Source organism: Amphibalanus amphitrite, unplaced genomic scaffold (assembly GCF_019059575.1).
Source record: "Amphibalanus amphitrite isolate SeventyFive unplaced genomic scaffold, NRLGWU_Aamphi_draft 000258F_arrow, whole genome shotgun sequence".
In the NCBI taxonomy this organism is placed as follows: Eukaryota; Metazoa; Arthropoda; class Thecostraca; order Balanomorpha; family Balanidae; genus Amphibalanus; species Amphibalanus amphitrite.
The window spans coordinates 483,282-500,998 of record NW_024881753.1 but is presented as its reverse complement, the minus strand read 5'-3'; the positions used below and the strand labels follow the sequence as shown (position 1 = coordinate 500,998).

Here is a 17,717-nt window from a genome sequence, read left to right as displayed (position 1 = left end):
ACTGTTAGTGACAGCTTTTGGTAAAAAGTTGGCGTGTATTACAGAAATCAACACATTTCACAATTGCACTGATATTAAATGTAAATTTACACTCAAATTTCACAGCTCCGAAATACACTTTGCAATTGAGAACATCGCATAGACTCATTCTAACTCGTTTTCTAACAAGCTGTTGAAATTGATTAAAATGATCTAGTCACCTATATCCTGTTGATTGAGGTCAAATAGTTTAATAAGTATTTGTGCAATATTTAGTTGCTATCCAGTGTTGACAAAAGAGCCGTGTTTGGAGGCTTAAAAAGTCAACATGTTTGGCATGGCAAGAAATACTTTCGTGAAAAAGAACTTACCTCGTCGATAGCAAACACTATAGTGATGTTATGAACTCTATGGCACACACAGAAAGAGAAGTTCCCACCAATCGGCGCGGCCTGGGGTCGGATTTGGCTGTTATTTGGGGGAGTTACGGCGCTGCAGGCACGCTCGGCCGCGTCTCCTGTAGTTGCAGCTCAGCCCGTCTTGCCCTCCTGCCGTTCACAGGCCCGGGGGAGCGGACCTCTTCTGTAAACAGATATACGGATATGTGGTGTTATGGAGGCGGCGACAGGTTTAGCAAATAAACAACTGAACGCGTCAATTTCAAACGTTCAGTGTTCACTCTCATCGCGGATTGTGGCGTACCAGGGCCTGGCATACCGTGGTGTCAATTTTGCACAAATTCATTAATTGAAAGCGCTACATCTGCATTGTAGTACACTGCGACAGTCGGATCTATCCACACTGAACCGTCTGATGTTACCTCGAACATGTTGTCGTCCCAGCTGGGGAAGAGCGCCTTGAACGAGGGCGGCTCGCGGGCCTCCGGGACGCGAATCACCGTGGTGTCCTCGCGAATCGTCATGTCCGACTTGACGTATTTCTGAAACACGGAACAGCCTGGTCGCTGAATCGGCACTAAGGGACACTCGAGTCGAATGATGTTGACACTCGAGTCGACACATGTTCAGGTTTACTGGCAACATCACGAGCCTTTAGAGAAAGTACAAAAAAGACATTCTACCCAAACAAGAGACATGTGAACGTGTATCATTTATACGGCTACTTTTATTGTAGTTCACTCACAGTTAGGTCCTGTGCTTCACCAAGGACCAGAGCCGGATATCACTTACCGTGGCATACTGGAAGGTCTTTTCCTTCTCCTGTCTGCTGGCATCTTTACCGATCCAGCAGTAGACTTCGTCGCCAGTATCGACGATCATCACATCGTCCTCGTTCAAATCCTGCAGAAAATGCCAAAAACATTGGTAAATCAATACATAATCGCTGTATGTACACTGTACAGCCCTCTGCAAACTGCGTGGTAGGTATTCTTTCTTCGACAAAACCGAGAATAACGCGGATACTATGCTATCGGTCGCTCGGAAATCATAACAGCAAGATGCGCGAGACTCCGCACCTTAGATTGGCATTGCCATCGCATTCATTTTCCATCCAGCTTGGCAACAAAACCCAAAAGTTTACATTTGCCCCCAAAACAAACTTTTGCATTTTGTTGCCACACAAGGCATATACTTTGTTTAGTGATATACCCAATCGAAGGAGTAGAGCATGGCGCCTCTATTTTCAGTGAGTTCCGACCGACTGACAACAAAGTCTTTGATTTATTACTGGCTTTGTCGAAAAAAAAAGAAGACCTACCACGCAGTCTGCTTGAGGACTGTACATTGTACATACGTCATATGCGGTCCTTGAATAAGGTTGTGAAGGGCAAGGCATTTGGACATTTGGTTTAGCGGGTGGGGGAGGGGATACATTTTTTAGCATTTTCAATGCTGATGACAAGCAAGATGTCAGATTTTTCGCAAACAAACAGATATCGTGACTATTCGAATTTCGAATCATCCATGCCATGCGGCACAGCATGGTTTCAGGCGCCTACCACCAGCGCCATCTATGAATAGAATGGTAAGTAGCCGCTCGGTGGACCTGTTGCTGGACGAGCAACTTCATTTTCAAGGGCGCAGTAAATGTCTCCTTCAATTTCATCAGTTTGAATAGGGGAGTACACTCAATCATATTCCTTATAAATATTTTAGCTATATTTTATTTGTATTCCATAAAAAAAATAATCCATTTCATTGAATCCCGAAGTAATAACCGTCTGCACTAACAAAAAAAAATCATCCCCCCGAAGTGGAACAAAAGCATATCCGTGCCAATCATCATTACCCTCCCAAATCACTCACGTCCTGCTCGAAGCCCTCCACCTCCTCCACGATGAACTCGCCGGCCACATTCTCGAAGCAGTGGATGAGTTTCTTCTCGAGAGGTGGCGCTGTCGGCTCGGTGACCTGCTGTACCTCACTGGGGTCACCGGCCAGCGCGGCCCAGAACTCCGCCGGCTCGCCGCCCTGCACCACGGACCGGTAAACGGGGTCACTAGGGTGCCTGCCCAGACCAATGTCTCCCCCTAATTCCTATCATCCTTCCGGCTCTGCAATGGTCTTGTCGACCGAAAGGGCCTAACCCAACAAAACAAACAAACAAACGGGGTCAGAACGGGGTCACGGATGACGATCACACCGCACAGCATAGACCGAGGTGAGGCAGGCGTGAGGTGATGCCTCGGATAATATGTATAACGTCGCCAGGTCATGATGTTTCGCAGTGTGGTCGCAGTGAGTTCTCACCTGGTTAATCTTGACCGGCGTCCGTCCGGGAGAGACCAGAGAGGCCACGTTGTCTGCCATCGCCCTCTCCTCATCACAACATTCCTGAAGTCAAAACACTCAGCGTCAAATGTGTTTCATTTATAGCAACAATCACGGTAAACATTTGAATGAACTGAATCGTCCTTCATAAGACACAATTTCCTATGTCGCCCTGCACCGTGCGCCGCGTTACTGACCTTGCCGTACCAGATGAAGGTCTGTTTGGGCGTCTCCAGCACAAAGACGTCGTCGTCATTGAGGCTCTTTGTTTCCTCGGGCACCTGTACGGCACGTGTGTCCACCTCGCTCGTGCCGCACACGTGGAAGAGCCGCGTGCCGTCCACGTCGTACGTGTCGTGGTCGTGGATGTTCTTGAAGCCGCTGGCGTGGCCGCCCATGAACACGATCATCTTTCCTGGGAATCGTAGCGCGGCAAGGGGGCGTGAAAGAGACTGGAGAAAGATATTCCCCTGACGGCATGAAAAAATATCTGACAGAAATGAAAAGTTTTAGACGGTACAGATTAAAATGAAAAAATGCCGTAATTTATTGTGCAAATTATAAAGGACTGTACAAGAAGACAAACCTGAACGCTTTCCACCGTCCAGTGACATATAGGCTCTGATTGTAGTGAGAGCGCCGTCGTCTCACTCACCCTTGAACAGCGTCAGGAAGTGCCGCGGCTCTCTTCCCTGGACCACGCGCACCTGCACGGCGCGGCCGCACAGGCCGTCGTCCATTTTCACGGCGTGCAGCGCCGCGGCCGCCCGCTCGTCCTGGCTGCTTTGGTTGCCCTGGATGGACAGATACGAGCTTCAGAGACAGGTCACATCTGTTTCAGTTGCAGCTGTGGTAAAACGTCGATTTTCTGTCAGAGGGAAAGCTCATACAAGAATGCTTACAAATACATTCAAATTACAATGCATATTTTCAACAGGCTAACTTCAGGCATCGGAAGGATTGTGATTGCAGGATTGCAAAATCCTGATTGCATTCCTTTTTGGTGGATTGCACCTGGATTTGAAATCCATTCCAAAAAACAGGATTTGATTGCGGATTGGATTGCATCATACTTCCAATTTTTGCAATCCAATCCGGATTGTGTTTGATTAGTGCTTTGAAATGGTTTGTTGCGATTGAAAATTATAAGATCGGCTTCATCGGCTTAATGTACTTTGCTATCAAGGGCTTTACATCGAAACTTGAAATAATTTAAACGCTTTTAAAGGGACCCTCCCACCTTAACATTAGATTTGAGTTGAGATAGCCAAAACGGGGTCCCTGGCTCACAATTACCGGTTTCGGCACTCACAACATCGAGAAATGCCTTAAATCAGAAATATTGAATTTCAAAATTGCAGCGTTTTGATTCAGAGGGGCTAATGCATAGGAATATCCCTCTGAATGTGTGACGTCAGCGCAGATATCTAACGATTTTTAAATGTTTGACTAAAACGTTTTGTAGCACGCGGTGGTATATGCTGCTTTGCGCGCAACAAGTGCCGCACTTTCAGCTGCCAAACTATTGCTTCCAAATAAAGTCGCTAGGAACAGCGGAGAGATCCCAAAAAGTAAACAAAAGTAAAAGTCTAATATCTTGAAAACCGGTGAATGTTTTCAGTGAAATTTGGTAGATATTCGTTTTCGCTCTTTCTGAACCGAGCGACATCACTTTCATGCCAATTCATAAACTTTTTTGAAGGTGGGAGGGTCCCTTTAATTTAAACGCTCAAAATATCTAATATACGCTGATGGACTACATAGGAAGGACAAAATTACGTATTTGAGGGCGAGTTTTAAAAACATAAAACACTGGTTGGGTAGAGGTTTAAATGTGGGGGTGTTTGAGGCAAAAAATATTTCCCATAAAATACCTGTGCCTTAGATAGGAATTACTCGCAAGACTAGGTACTAGAAATGGGTGATTTGGGGATGGAGGCACGGCCCTATGCCCCCTCCCTCCCCCAGATCCACTAGTGCACATAATAATGCAACAGGATTGCAAAAAAGGATTGCGGATTTGATCACAATCCAAGTGAAAAAATGGGATTGCAGGTAGGAATGCAATCCACTTCGGCACTAGGAATGTGGATTGGGAATGCAATCCTTTCAAAAAGGATTTTACCGATGCCTGGCTAACTTTTACAGGACCCCAGATGAAACTGACCGCCAAACATTTTACGATAAATGAATGCATTAATTAAATTTCGAAGCTGCTACTGACCTGCCAGAAGTAGATGACGTAGTGATCCCTGTTGAACTTCTGGTAGGTGTACTTTAGCAGGTACGAGTCTCCGCCGAAGAACATGCCGTATGTCTCCTTCGGCACCGGTACCGGCTCAAAGTTCTCAATTCTACCGAACACGGATGATGCATCGTCACACAATTGACTTACGTCTCTTTTTGCATTTTGATCCAATCACATGATTGCCAAAATATAATTGTTTGAATTTTCCCAAATAACGTTGAAAGTAGCTGGAACTACCTGAAGATCTCCACCTGGCCCGAACCGTCGTCGGGCATGAACCCGAGAGCGCAGCCGAACGACTTTTGCACCAGGTGACGCCGCTGTTTGGGCGGACGGGACTCGAGGTGCACAGAGACCGGCACACTCTCTGAGGGAAACAGACGCATCACAGCCGTTAGTGGTTCGTCATCCACTCAGTCAGGCAGGAGACTAACATATATAAGGTAAAACGTGGGAAACAGAATCGATAGGCAAGTCGTAAAAGCAAACTGAATGTAACATTTACGAGCTTTAGATTTTTTCACTAATATTGGTTTCAATATAATTATCATAGAATAGACAGTTTGGGCTGATCACACATGCGCTTACTGAGTAACGGTGTTGCCATCTTCAGTACGAACCTGCTATCTGTTCCCGGGAGTAGATGCGGCCCAGTCCGACCTGGGCATCGTCGTCCACCCAGCGGCTAAAGTACTGTTTGAACACGGCCGGCTCCGCGTCCTCCACCACACGCTCCACCTGAGGTCACCAGAGGTCAGAACAGGTCAGAAGAGGTCGGAGCAGGTCAATTGAGAGTACAGACTCTGCGTGCTCCACCAAACGCTTCACATGAGGTCACCAGAGGTCAGAACAGGTCAGGAGGGGTCAGAGCAGGTTACTTGAGAGTTCAGGCTCCGTGTGCTCTACTAAACGGTCCACCTGAGGTCACCAGAGGTCAGAAAAGGTCAGAAGCCAGGGAGAGGTCAGAGGTAACATCAACCAGCACCCGCTCCACCTGAATGCTCGTCTCCACGTATTCAATAACATTCTGAAAGCTTTGTTTTACTATGCCTCTGCCGAGCATGACAGAAACCCCTGAACTACGTCCAGCCACTTCTTACCCTGGTCCAGGCGGGCAGTCCCTTTTGCGCCATGAACTTGTTGGCGCGATCCATGGCTGCGGCCTTCTCTGCCTTGGTGCTTCCCCGGCCGATCCACACGAAGAACCCGGCCGCGCCCGTGTCCAGAATGAAACAGTCCTGAAAGTGGTGGGAACAGAGCTGTCAGAATACCGTGTCGACGAGAAGGGATGGTCATGCCACGAATGTGCTGAAGTAATTGAGAGGAAGCCAGCCAGCTTTCTTTAGATAAAATTGTCGTAGGCATACGAATATCGTGTTAATTGTTGGAGTGACTTCATGCGGAAAACTGGACATCTAAATGACATTGTATGCGCTCTCATACCTCGGTTTTCAGCATCTCCTGCATCAGAGGCTTCTTGGCGATCTCCTCGATGTGAACGGTGCCGTTCTTCTCATCACTGACCTTGTACAAGGTCACTGATCGCTGTGAAATGAAACGAACCGTGAAGTGAAAACACTATACAACATCGCACTTTAAACAGTAGGGACAAAATATTGATCATTGGGGGGGGGGGGGCAGGAGAGCAATGCTTATTGTAAGAGCTTGCTGTTTTTGTTTTCTTGTATCTGTATGTATGTATGTATGTATGTATGTATGTATGTATGTATGTATGTATGCATGTATGTATGTATGTATGTATGTATGTATGTATGTATGTATTGACATCAGAAGCCTTCCACATATGGCGTGGCGATTACGGCTTGACATGTAGATATGTACCTTCTGCTGCCTCTCGTGGTCCACGTCGTCGTCTGAGGCCGACTCTGGCGGGACATCCTCGTTACTGCCGCCTCCCAGCAGTCTGAAGAAGGCTGCGTACAGGCCACCGTCGGCGTACTCGTCTGAAAATGTCACAGGAAGAACGGGCCCAATCAACTACTTGATCACTTGAGGTCTGGTGGAATATTGGAATGGTTAAAAGCAAAATAGGGACAAGCTTGCAATCATACGGTCTTACAATGGAATTAGGTTTCACATTAGGTTGTTCAGCGTGGTTGCATCTTTCATGGCTATTGTCTGCGTTTGTCACTACGACTATTGTCCGCGCCTGTCACCGTCATCGTCAGTTCTGGCGCGCTGCCAGCGGTGTCTCCTGTACTGAACCCCTCCCCCCCCCCCGCGGAGCTATGTTCGGTGCCAGCTCCTACCGGAACTATCCCGGGATGTCGGCGCCAAACCCGTGTCACCGGGCGGGGATTAGCCTACAAGCAGTACTCTGCGTGGGGTGGGAGCCCACACCCAGCCGGATGACCTGAGAGACGGCTGCTGGCGGCAGCACTGAGAGACGGCTGTTGGCGGCAGGACGGGGTGGTAACCGGCGCAGGGTGCGCGCCTTCCCCCGGCTGGCAGAGCGTGCGAGATGTTCTGCCAAACTGCCGGCTAAATAAATATCACATATGTTTTGTGACGCGTCTGTAAAAGCTAAGCGGTGTTTATGCGCGATGTAGTTGAAATGCATGTTGCGATTAGAGAGCGAACAGAAGTCGGACTGCAGCGGGAACATATGCCGACTACGACTGACGCCCTTTGGGCGGGAGCATCTCTCAGCTCCTGGGTAGCCATGCCCTCTCACCGAGGATGTGGATGGTGGCCTTCCCGCCGTGGTCGCTGTCGCGGATCTGCGCGGCCGCCTGGGTCGCCTTGAGTCTCTCGGTGCGCCGGCTCTTGGGTCCGGCCCACACGTAGATGGTGTCGTGGGTGTCCAGGATGAAACAGTCGCCGCGGTTCATCGACGAGACCTTCATATCAACCTGGGGAGGAGAGGGAGGTCACATGGATCAACGGAGGGAACATGGCTCAACATGGGCAACATGGTTTAACACTCAACAGGTTACGAGGGCCATCATGCCAAGTTTTCTGATGGGAAGAATGATACATTTTAAATTTAAATGACATGTGACTGACTGAAGGATATTTTTTTTTTTACTTTTTCACTGTCAATAAATTACAAAAGTCAGAAAGTGTCCGAAGTTTGCATAAGTTGAAGCACCGCTTATTTATGACCTGAGCTGACCATTCTCATATTCCACCCTGCAGTGCGCACTAGCAAACTGTCGTCCCTCGAAGGCCACAGCCGGTAAGAAAATAGCGTCTTGTTTGTAAACGCCTGTCTGTCTGCTGTATAAGACGGTAAGTTTATTATTTCTAAGCAAAGCTAACAGCAGAGCCTGACACAGCAGCACGACCAGCATCCATGGGGACACATATTTTTTCACCGGGCTCATCGCATGAGCAATGCGTTTTTTTTTTGCCTTGATACAGGAAAGACAGGTTTTTAATTAAAAATATCCGTCTACATTCGGCATAAGACAGAAATAATGCATCTAAGCATTAAAAAGTGGTTTATGGGTGATCATGCCACCCATGACCTCTCGTCTAGAATGGTAGTAACTAGTAAGAGTTTACCACATCCATCCCATGGCATGCAAATCACAATGGGCGTTTACAGCTCAGCAGTAGAGGGGATACTGTACCGCATGGCACTCGTGTACTGCGGGCCTGCCTACCTCTCCACCTCCTTGTCATCTATAGTCTATACGGCTGTGTGCTGCGGCGCTTGGACACATGATTCGTTCAGGGGCGGATCCAGGAAAACTCCAAGGGGAGGGTCATGAATCGAAGTGGTGCCCCTACCTATACCCAAAATTAAAAACTCAACGGATTTCGTCCACTTCATTTTGGTGGGGCCCCCATTTTCAGTTTTTTTTCTTTTTATTTTTTATTTTCAGTCAGTATCTTAACTCTTAGCCACAACCACATTTACCAATTGCAAGCAAGTATACAGGGTGATTCATAGCCATGTGACCTATTTAGCTGATCTCTCTTGAGAAGAGGATTGCATATTTCCGCGTGAAATTTCACGTGCTAGTAGACAATTTTATGAAGTTTTCTTCTATCTTGGTCTGGTCTGTGTGTATCGCTCAAAATGTACACAGCGCAGCAAAAAGTAAAAATGTGTAATTTGTATAGGTTAACGCAGTCCGTCAAGCAAACACAAAGATGTCTCTGCACGTCTGAGGGCTTGCACCCAAGGGAAACTCCAACGAAGATAACAATTTATAGAATCGTTAATCAATTCAAAGTAGAGGGCACGGTTCAGTGATAAACACGGCACAAACAAAAAATTGGTAAGCGAACCCCGGAAAGTTGATTTCAAAGAGCGCTGAGGTCAGGTGGGCGCCACACTCGCCGGAGCTCAGCGTCGTGGAATTCTTCCTCTGGGGCTATGCAAAGTCCGAGGTCGATCAGGAGAGTCCCCAGGATATTCTGCGGCTGAAGGATGCCATTGGAAGCTGCTTTCGTTCTATTTCCTTAGAAATGTTGTGCGTCCGCGCCATCGCCAACTTTAGGCTATGGCGCTGGAGTGCATCCGTCGCCGAGGTGGCCATTTTGAACATCATTTTGAACCCATTTTGAAAACATGGGTTCAAACATCATTGACCCGCAAACATCATTGGCTCACGCAAACAGATGCGTGAGAGCATCCGCGACCACGGCGCTGCTCCAGAACCGCTGTGAACGATCTGAACATTCTCGACTGTGCTTTGGTTCTGTCAATCACTTAAATACCTTATGTTCTTTTGAACATCTTGTCTAAAAGAAGTGTGAGAGTCGAAGGAAAAGTATTTGTGACTGATGCTATACATGGATCAAAACTTCAGATTTGGCTGTTTAATATGGTACTTGGCAATGGCATGTAACACGAATGCATTTCCTGTAGTTTTCATCTATTTTCGGTCACACGGCTATGAATCACCCTGTATATGAATGTGCTATGTGTATATATGTTGTGGACGCTGAGTAGTGAGTACTTACCAGGAACGTTATCAGGTAAGCAAATCGTTGTCAGTCCGACGAACTTGACCCTGGCGTATAAAGGGTCTGTCCTTGACACTTCAGGCTTGTCAGGGGCACCAAAGTCCTTCCAGGGACACCACAAACCTGTCACGGGCAACTACGGCCTTGTAGGGGCGCCACAGACCCGCCAGGGGCACCACAGGCCTGCCAGGAAGCAGGGGCACCACAGATCTAGCAAGTATACACGACAGGCCTGTCAGGGGCACAACGGGCCTGTTGGGCCCATGAGCACCCCTAGGGGCAGGGGCACCACAGTCCTTCCAGGGGCACCGCAGGCCTGTGAGGGGCACCAGCGGCCTAGCAGGGGCACCAGTCAACACAGGCCTGCCAGGGGCACCACAGACCTGCCAGGGGCACCAGAGGCCTGCCAGGAGCACCACCGATCTCGCAGGGGTAACTTGGGCCTGTCAGGGCCCAGGGGCACCACGGGCCTGTCGAGAGGCACTTCAGGCTTTTCAGGGGCACCATAGTCCTCTCCGGGCGCAGGGGTAGCAGGGGCACCAGAGGCCTGCCAGGGGCACTACAGGCCTAGCAAGGGCACCACTGGTCTATCAGGGGCACCACGAGCCTGTCATAGCCAGGGATCTCAGGCTTGTCAAGGCCCAGGGGCACCAGCGACCTAGCAGGGGCACCAGTCAACACAGGTCTGCCAGGGGCGCCACAGACCTGCCAGGGGCACCACAGACCTGCCAGGGGCACCAGAGGTCTGCCAGGGGCACCACCGGCCTCGCAGGGGCACCTTGGGCCTGTCAGGGGCACCACGGGCCTGCCGAGGGGCACTTCAGACTTTTCAGGGGCACCAGTCCTCTCCGGGCGCAGGGGTACCAGCGGCCTAGCAAGAGCACCAGAGGCCTGCCAGGGGCACCAGCGGCCTAGCAAGGGCACCAGAGGCCTGCCAGGGGCACCACAGGCCTAACAAGGGCACCACGGGCCTGTCAGGGGCACCTAAGGCTTGTCAGGGCCCAGGGACACCACAGTCCTTCCAAGGGCACCGCAAGCCTGTCAGGGGCACCAGAGGCCTGCCAGGGGCACCACAGGCCGAGCAAGGGCACCACTGGCCTGTCAGGGGCACCTCAGGCTTGTCAGGGCCCAGGGGCACCACAGTCCTTCCAGGGGCATTACAAGCCTGTCAGGGGCACCAGAGGCCTAGCAAGGGCACCACATGCCTGCCATGGACACCACAGGCCTGCCAGGGGCACCACCGGCCTGCCAGGGGCACCACCGGCCTGTCAGGGGCACCACGTGCCTGCCGGGGACACTTCAGGCTTGTCAGGGGCGTTACAGTCCTGTCAGGGCCCAGGGGCACCAGGCCCGTGGTGTCCCTGCTAGGCCTGTGATGCCCCTGGCGGTCCTGTGGTGCCCCTGTCAGGACTGTGATACCCCTGATAGGCCGGTGGTGCCCCTGGCAGGTCTTTGGGCCCCCGGGCCTCAAGGGGGGGCATGACCCATGTGACCCCCCCTTGGATCCGCCCCTGGATTCGTTTGATACGTTATGCAGTATGCACGCAAATATTACGTTACATTCCATAGATAAAAGTGTGTTTGCTTTGTTCAGGATGTTAAAGGGACCCTCCCACCTTCAAAAAAGTCAATGAATTGGCATGAAAGTGATGTCGCTCGGTTCAGAAAGAGCGAAAACCAATATCTACCAAATTTCATCGAAAAATATTCACCGGTTTTCAAGATATTAGACTTTTACTTTTGTTTACTTTTTTGGGATCTCCGCTGTTTCTAGCGACTTTATTTTAGAAGTGCGGCGTTTGCGGCAGATGTTGCGCGTAAGTAGCATATACCACCGCGTGCTACAAAACGTTTTAGTCAAACATTTAAAAATCGTTAGATATTTGCGCTGACGTCACACATTCAGAGGGGTATTCCTAAGCATTAGCCCCTCTGAATCAAAATGCTGCAATTTTGAAATTCAATATTTCCGATTTAAGGCATTTCTCGATGTTGTGAGTGCCGAAACCGGTAATTGTGAGCCAGGGACCCCATTTTGGCTATCTCAACTCAAATCTAATGTTAAGGTGGGAGGGTCCCTTTAACGTTATCGGAAACATACAGATTGCGTCAGCGCCTACTAACAATAGCAGCTGCCGCACTCTGTCCATCTGTCCGTTATCTAGCTATAGCGCAGATATTGTTGATCAGCCTGCGGCCATATTGCAGTGACCTTCCACCCGGCGCGACCGTTCTGTTCGGTGCACTGACCTGGGTGACCCGCACGTTCCGGCGGCCCTTGACCTGGAACAGGGCCGGCTCGTAGTCGTCATCGCTGACGTGGCGGAACCCGCTGGCCACGCCGCCCTTCAGGTACTGAATTCCTGCAGCAAAAACACACAGAACAGTTAGAGAACCACCCGCGGTGGTCGGCCTGGGTCAGTGCAGGTCAGACGTTACACCAGCTGCCAGGCGGCTGCCAAGACATGCCGTCACCAGTTGAGTTCACCCCATACCATGCCGACTTCTGGCATGGGCTGGCATTCCACCTGCACCGCTGACTGTTGACCACGACCAGTGACCATTGACCACTGACTGTTTAAACAACAATCAGGCCGGCAACTGCTGACCAATAACAAGTCGCTGACCAGTCAGAACAATGCGTCACAAACTTCGTGCGCACCGGCGTTAATGTATACTATAGTGTCATCTATGTCTCAATCGAAGTTCGTTTCGTATCTCAATCTCTTCACTTTACTGTCTTGTATCTCACCTTTCTTGTAGTAGGAGAGGAAGAGCTTGGACTCGTGGCCCTGCACCTCCCGGTGTTGGACTGGCTGTCCCCCCAGTGAGTCGTCCAGCTCCACCGCCTTGATGGCCGCAGTGCCCCACTCGTCCTGGTGGTACCCAACAGATAGGGAAAATACGACATCACATGAGCAAAACCATAGCTGGGACATTATGCACGCTGGCAAAGCTAATGGTCAATGTTTTCGGATGTAGCTAACTTTTACCCTTCGCTGCGCATTCTTATTTCGTCGTTATGGATGCATTATTTTCTACTTGGCTCGTTAGTTTCTTTACTTCAGCTGTAAAGACTAAATATCCACAAATGCTTGCCAAGTCACCATGAAATCACCCGGAACTGCCCCTCGGCCACGCCCAAAGCACGCCCAAAGCCAGCAGTTCAGCTCCGTCCCTCCTACATCTGGACCGGCCGTCGCGTGTTTTTCTCCTCCCTCTCCCTCTCCCTCTCCCTCTCCCTCTCCCAGGTTCGCCCTTACACCCCAGCTGTGTCGGAGACAGGCGCTGGCGCCGTGCCCAGCTTCACTCTCCAGCTCAGTGTAAAAACAACACAACACCGGGTGGAGACTGGGCCCCGGTGAATAATTTGGGATGGAAGATATTCGCATTCACCTGTCGTGCCCCTATGTCCTGTACCAGAAGTGAAATGCTGCTGAATTTTAGTAGCTTCTAAATATTCTAAATAAGCATTACCATGCACTATCTATCTGGTCACTTATTTGCACTGTGCGCTTGACATTTTTGAAAATGAAAGCACAATTACAAACCAAGGCATCACATTTCCTTGTGGTGTCACATAGAAACAACAGGGCATCTATTCTATGCCGTATAGGCAATATTATGTTTTCGGCGCTAATTTGTTTATCATTAGCTGGTGGGTTGGCCCATTAGTCGGCGCGAGTCAACAGTTGGCTGTCTAAACTGGGAGCTCTGCGGCAGGAAACCACACTGACTCACAGACTGCGCTGAAACAGACCGTACAACAGACAGACATACAAACAGAGAGAGGGAGGGAGAGAAAGAAGGGAGAGAGAGAAAGAGAGAGAGAGAGAGAGAGAGAGAGAGAGAGAGAGAGAGAGAGAGAGAGAGAGAGAGAGAGAGAGAGAGAGAGAGAGAGAGAGAGAGAGAGAGAGAGAGAGAGAGAGTAAGAGACGCCGGGAGTGTCGGTACACAAAGCTGAGCGCGGGGGCGGACCCGTCACGGGCTGTTGGCAGGCTGAAACCGCTCAGCTGCTTCTCCGCTGGCAAACGTTCAGCTGTGTTTGTAAACTGTGACGTCAACGTTTATCCATAGACCAGCCAATTGACGAACGGAATTTTCTCATCTTACGAAATCACGAAATCATGCCTTACTTTTAGCAGAACGTAAGTCGATTCATTTTTTTCTTGACTTGTGACTTACCTGAGAAGATTCAGAGCCGAGCCAGAAGTGAATGTCGTGTACCAAGAGATCTCCGTCTAGCTTGGTCTGAAAAGGGAAAAATAGTCGTCAGCGCTGGCACCCTACACCCGTCATAAGCTGGGTCTCTGTTTCACCAGCCAAGCTGGGTTTACCGCAGCTGCCGCTGCACCCGACATTTCAGACCAAGTGGAACGTGCAATGGAGAAATACGATCCTAAGAAAACATTTACATTAGCTCGGTGTTGGCGGACACTGTCGTTATCTACTTGGCCTGGTGGTGATGCTTAGAGCATGTGTTCAGTCACTTCAAGTGTGCTTGAAAAAATGTAAAATTTGCAAAACACTGCAATAGGTACAAATGTATGACAACCATTACATTGGACGGCTTGACTTAAGCAAATCACATTAATACTGTCCGTCGGATAAAATTATTGATGCTGTTTACCTTCAGAACAATGTAGCAGTCTCCAGTGTAAAACTTTCCGTACTGAGAAGGGTCGATAGGCTTCACCTCAAATTTCTGCAATAGAAAAAATGATGTCACACACGCACTCTTCGTAATCAGCTTCATAAAAAAAACGAGAGTTAGAGCGACGACGAATTGAACAATGAATAGCTAACACATGTGGTGAACGTTTTATATTGACGTTTACTTCACCGTCGACCCATAAAGTGTTGTTGATAAAACAAGCATCTTCCCGTTTATCTACTAAAAGGCTATTTGCCGTCACGCCCTTCCATCTATCTCAGGCGTGCATATTAGCGCTCCAGCTTAACTGGAAGGTGGGTGGTTAGACGAAACGCTGGCCCGCTGCCACCGCCCGAAATACACTGGGGTTGAACCCCCCTCCCCGTGTGTCGTGTCACCGGCTCGAACCGGCCGTGTCTGCTCTCCACCAACAAAGGGACGTGGGCCACGCCTACGGGCATCCCACGGCGTGAGGCGTCACCGCTTCAGTGCATGTTTGTGAGAGCAGCACACCTGGGACGGGCAGGAAAGGGTTCAGCGTCCGTCAGATGAAGCCAGGAGGGTGACGTTCGCTGCAGCTCCGGAGAAGTCATAAACAGGCTCGCCCTCTGAGGGGGCTGTGTTTCGGCAGCGGCGCGGCTGAACATATAAACAGACGCTGATGGGATCGGGCCCCGTTCCACGGCTGCCAGGTGTGGTCTGGCTCGCGGATAGACGTCTGTCGGCGCCCCCAGGGCATCGAAGCGTCGGCGGGAAATATCGCTAACAGGCGCACTCTGTTTTAGCCATGCTTTGATCCTATACAGCTAATTACGAGTAAGGGTTTCATTGCACGATGTGAAATGCATTTGAATGAAGAAAGTGCATATGCTTAGTAATTACGGGTTTGTGATGGCGCATACAAAGACAAATTAACAAAAACATAGCAATTTGATTCAATTTTAACCAATTCAAAATGTAAGTCAGCAATCTTCCGTCAGCATGTTCGTCAGCGAGGTGATCGAACGACTTCACATATTCACGTTTGCTTATGTTTAGCAAATTGTCGAACTAGTTACACGTCTTACATACTAAAACGTCCCCATTATCTATCCGTGTGCCATTGTAGGTATTGTGCACTGTGCAGGCAACAGCACTTACATATTATTCACATAATGTGCGTAGCTAGTAATAATTTACGATAGAAAACTTCACGTCTTAAAACCACTTCCTGCCTTATCATTGCGCAAAAAGAAGCATTTCTGTGGGAGCAGAGGCGTTTCCGGGATGTGACGTTTCCGATTTCCGGCGATACACCGCACGTATCCTTCCACGAACGTTCTACCTTCCGAGTGTGGAGTAACAAACAGTCCTAATGTAGTGACAACTTTTCATCACACACGGCTTGCTGATTGCGTTTTGTGAGTACCGTCTAAACTGATAGTTACGCCGAATTTCTTAACCTTGCAGCCAAAGTCTAAACTGATAGTGCGCCTGTCCCGTAGCTCAGTTGGTAGAGCATCGGACTCCCGGTAGTGAGAGCCCGGGTTCGAGACGCTCCGGCGCTCGATATATGAGACTCCTGACGGGGATGGTCTGCGGTTGGTGGGAGCAGCCGCAGCCAGTTGAAGTCAGTTGAGTGGGACAGGCCGTGTCCGGCTTTGAAGGGCACGTTAAACTTTGGCATCTAAATTCTCCCGTTACCCGGAATTGCGCGATCGGACGGTAGGGGTCGTGGTCTACGCAACAAGCTCTGCTTAGCGTGGACTCCGGCTCTGTCAATCCGTCCATTCAAACATTCGAGCTAAATTTATAAAAAAAAGTCCGTACTTATCATATGCTGATTAGATTCTCTAGATGCAATGTAGTGTATAATAAATAGCAACAGCTCTGTCAATGCTGAAAAATATGCAGCGATAAATTCCAAAAGTGCATGTATTGGTTTATCACATGCTTTATATTGAACGAATCGTATGAGTATTTGAATCCACTATTGAATTAACTCACCTCGATTCGCCAGATCCATGTCCGGGGCTCCTGTCCGACGCCCTTGAATGCGGGGTCCATGGCCGATAGCTGTGGGGACGAGAGACCCGACGGCTCCGACGACTGGGCGGTCTGTCGCTGCCTCCCTTCGTCGGCCGAGCGTAGTCCAGTCAGTAGTTCCGCCACCGGCCGCCAGGGGCGCTGAGATAACGCTCTCTGGCAGCTCACATCTGGCAGCTCACATCTCGCACTGTGAAATTCCTGCTGGTGACTAGTAAAGACAGCACGGCGCCTTCTGACACCAACAGTTAGCAAGACATTACCGTTTCCATCAACAATATTTGTCACATCGGTTAGGTTCGGGCAATGTTAATTCCACGAAAAAAAGTGAAGCAGATAGGGGAGAGTGGGGTAAGATGCCCAGGGTGGGAAAGACGCCCCACCCCCTCTAGCGGCGAAACAAAGAATCGAACCTGGAAATTAATGTTCTCAGCGTAAAGTGGAAGACTGCCTTGTTAACTGCACAAAAATTTGCGAAGCTCAGTTGGGCAACGGCTGGTTGGTGATTGCATGTTTTTTATTTGCTTCTTTCAAAAAATATTTGGGTGTCAAAACATTGTAAATATCAAAGAAGTTAAATAGTTTTTTATGTCCCTTGCTATGGTCGTGATAGATTAACCCGCGCCCCACTGGGGTCTGCGTATAACACGCCCTACTGGGGGGGGGGGGGGGCTATTCATAGCCCCCCCCCCCTCCTAACTCCGAAACTACTGGGCCGATCGTCAAAATTCAAACGGCCTCTGATAGCCCCAGAAAAACTGTCGAGCGAAACCTAATTTCATTGACCTCAAGGTCACCGATGACGTCACAGGTCAGGTCAAAGTAAAAATTATTAGCATTTTGGCTTCTTCACGTTTTGGGCTCTGGCCGCCGTCTTACAAGTCAGATCAGGCTCATTTTTGGTTCAAACTTTCGTGAACAGATGCTCTAGATACTCTGAGGGTACCAAACTTGTACTTTGATGTTCAGGTCAAGGTCAGGTCATCACAGGTCACGAAAATATTATATCATCCGTCGGTCACGTGACACATGTTTTATGGTCCATTTAGGCCAAAGATTTCGAATTTGATGTCGTCTGTGTCATTCGAGGTCATTTTGAGTCAAATTTAGCTCAGGTCAGGTCACTTTCAGGTCAAAA

General features: G+C 49.4%; 1 protein-coding gene across 1 annotated transcript; it reads right to left on the bottom strand.

Annotated features, from left to right (window-relative positions):
* Window positions 1-15: 15 nt before the first annotated feature.
* LOC122386641 (gelsolin, cytoplasmic-like) lies at window positions 16-16,685 on the bottom strand. Its single transcript, XM_043376022.1, has 19 exons — window positions 16,541-16,685; window positions 14,531-14,605; window positions 14,086-14,151; window positions 12,653-12,776; window positions 12,151-12,263; window positions 7,655-7,832; window positions 6,802-6,923; window positions 6,403-6,504; window positions 6,060-6,197; window positions 5,580-5,697; window positions 5,197-5,326; window positions 4,936-5,065; window positions 3,367-3,505; window positions 2,909-3,126; window positions 2,691-2,774; window positions 2,247-2,411; window positions 1,170-1,280; window positions 800-919; window positions 16-561 (listed from the first exon to the last, which is right to left on the bottom strand). The coding sequence occupies exons 1-19, from the start codon at window positions 16,598-16,600 to the stop codon at window positions 535-537; spliced, it is 2,220 nt and encodes a 739-aa protein (XP_043231957.1). The 5' UTR covers window positions 16,601-16,685; the 3' UTR covers window positions 16-534.
* Window positions 16,686-17,717: the final 1,032 nt, after the last annotated feature.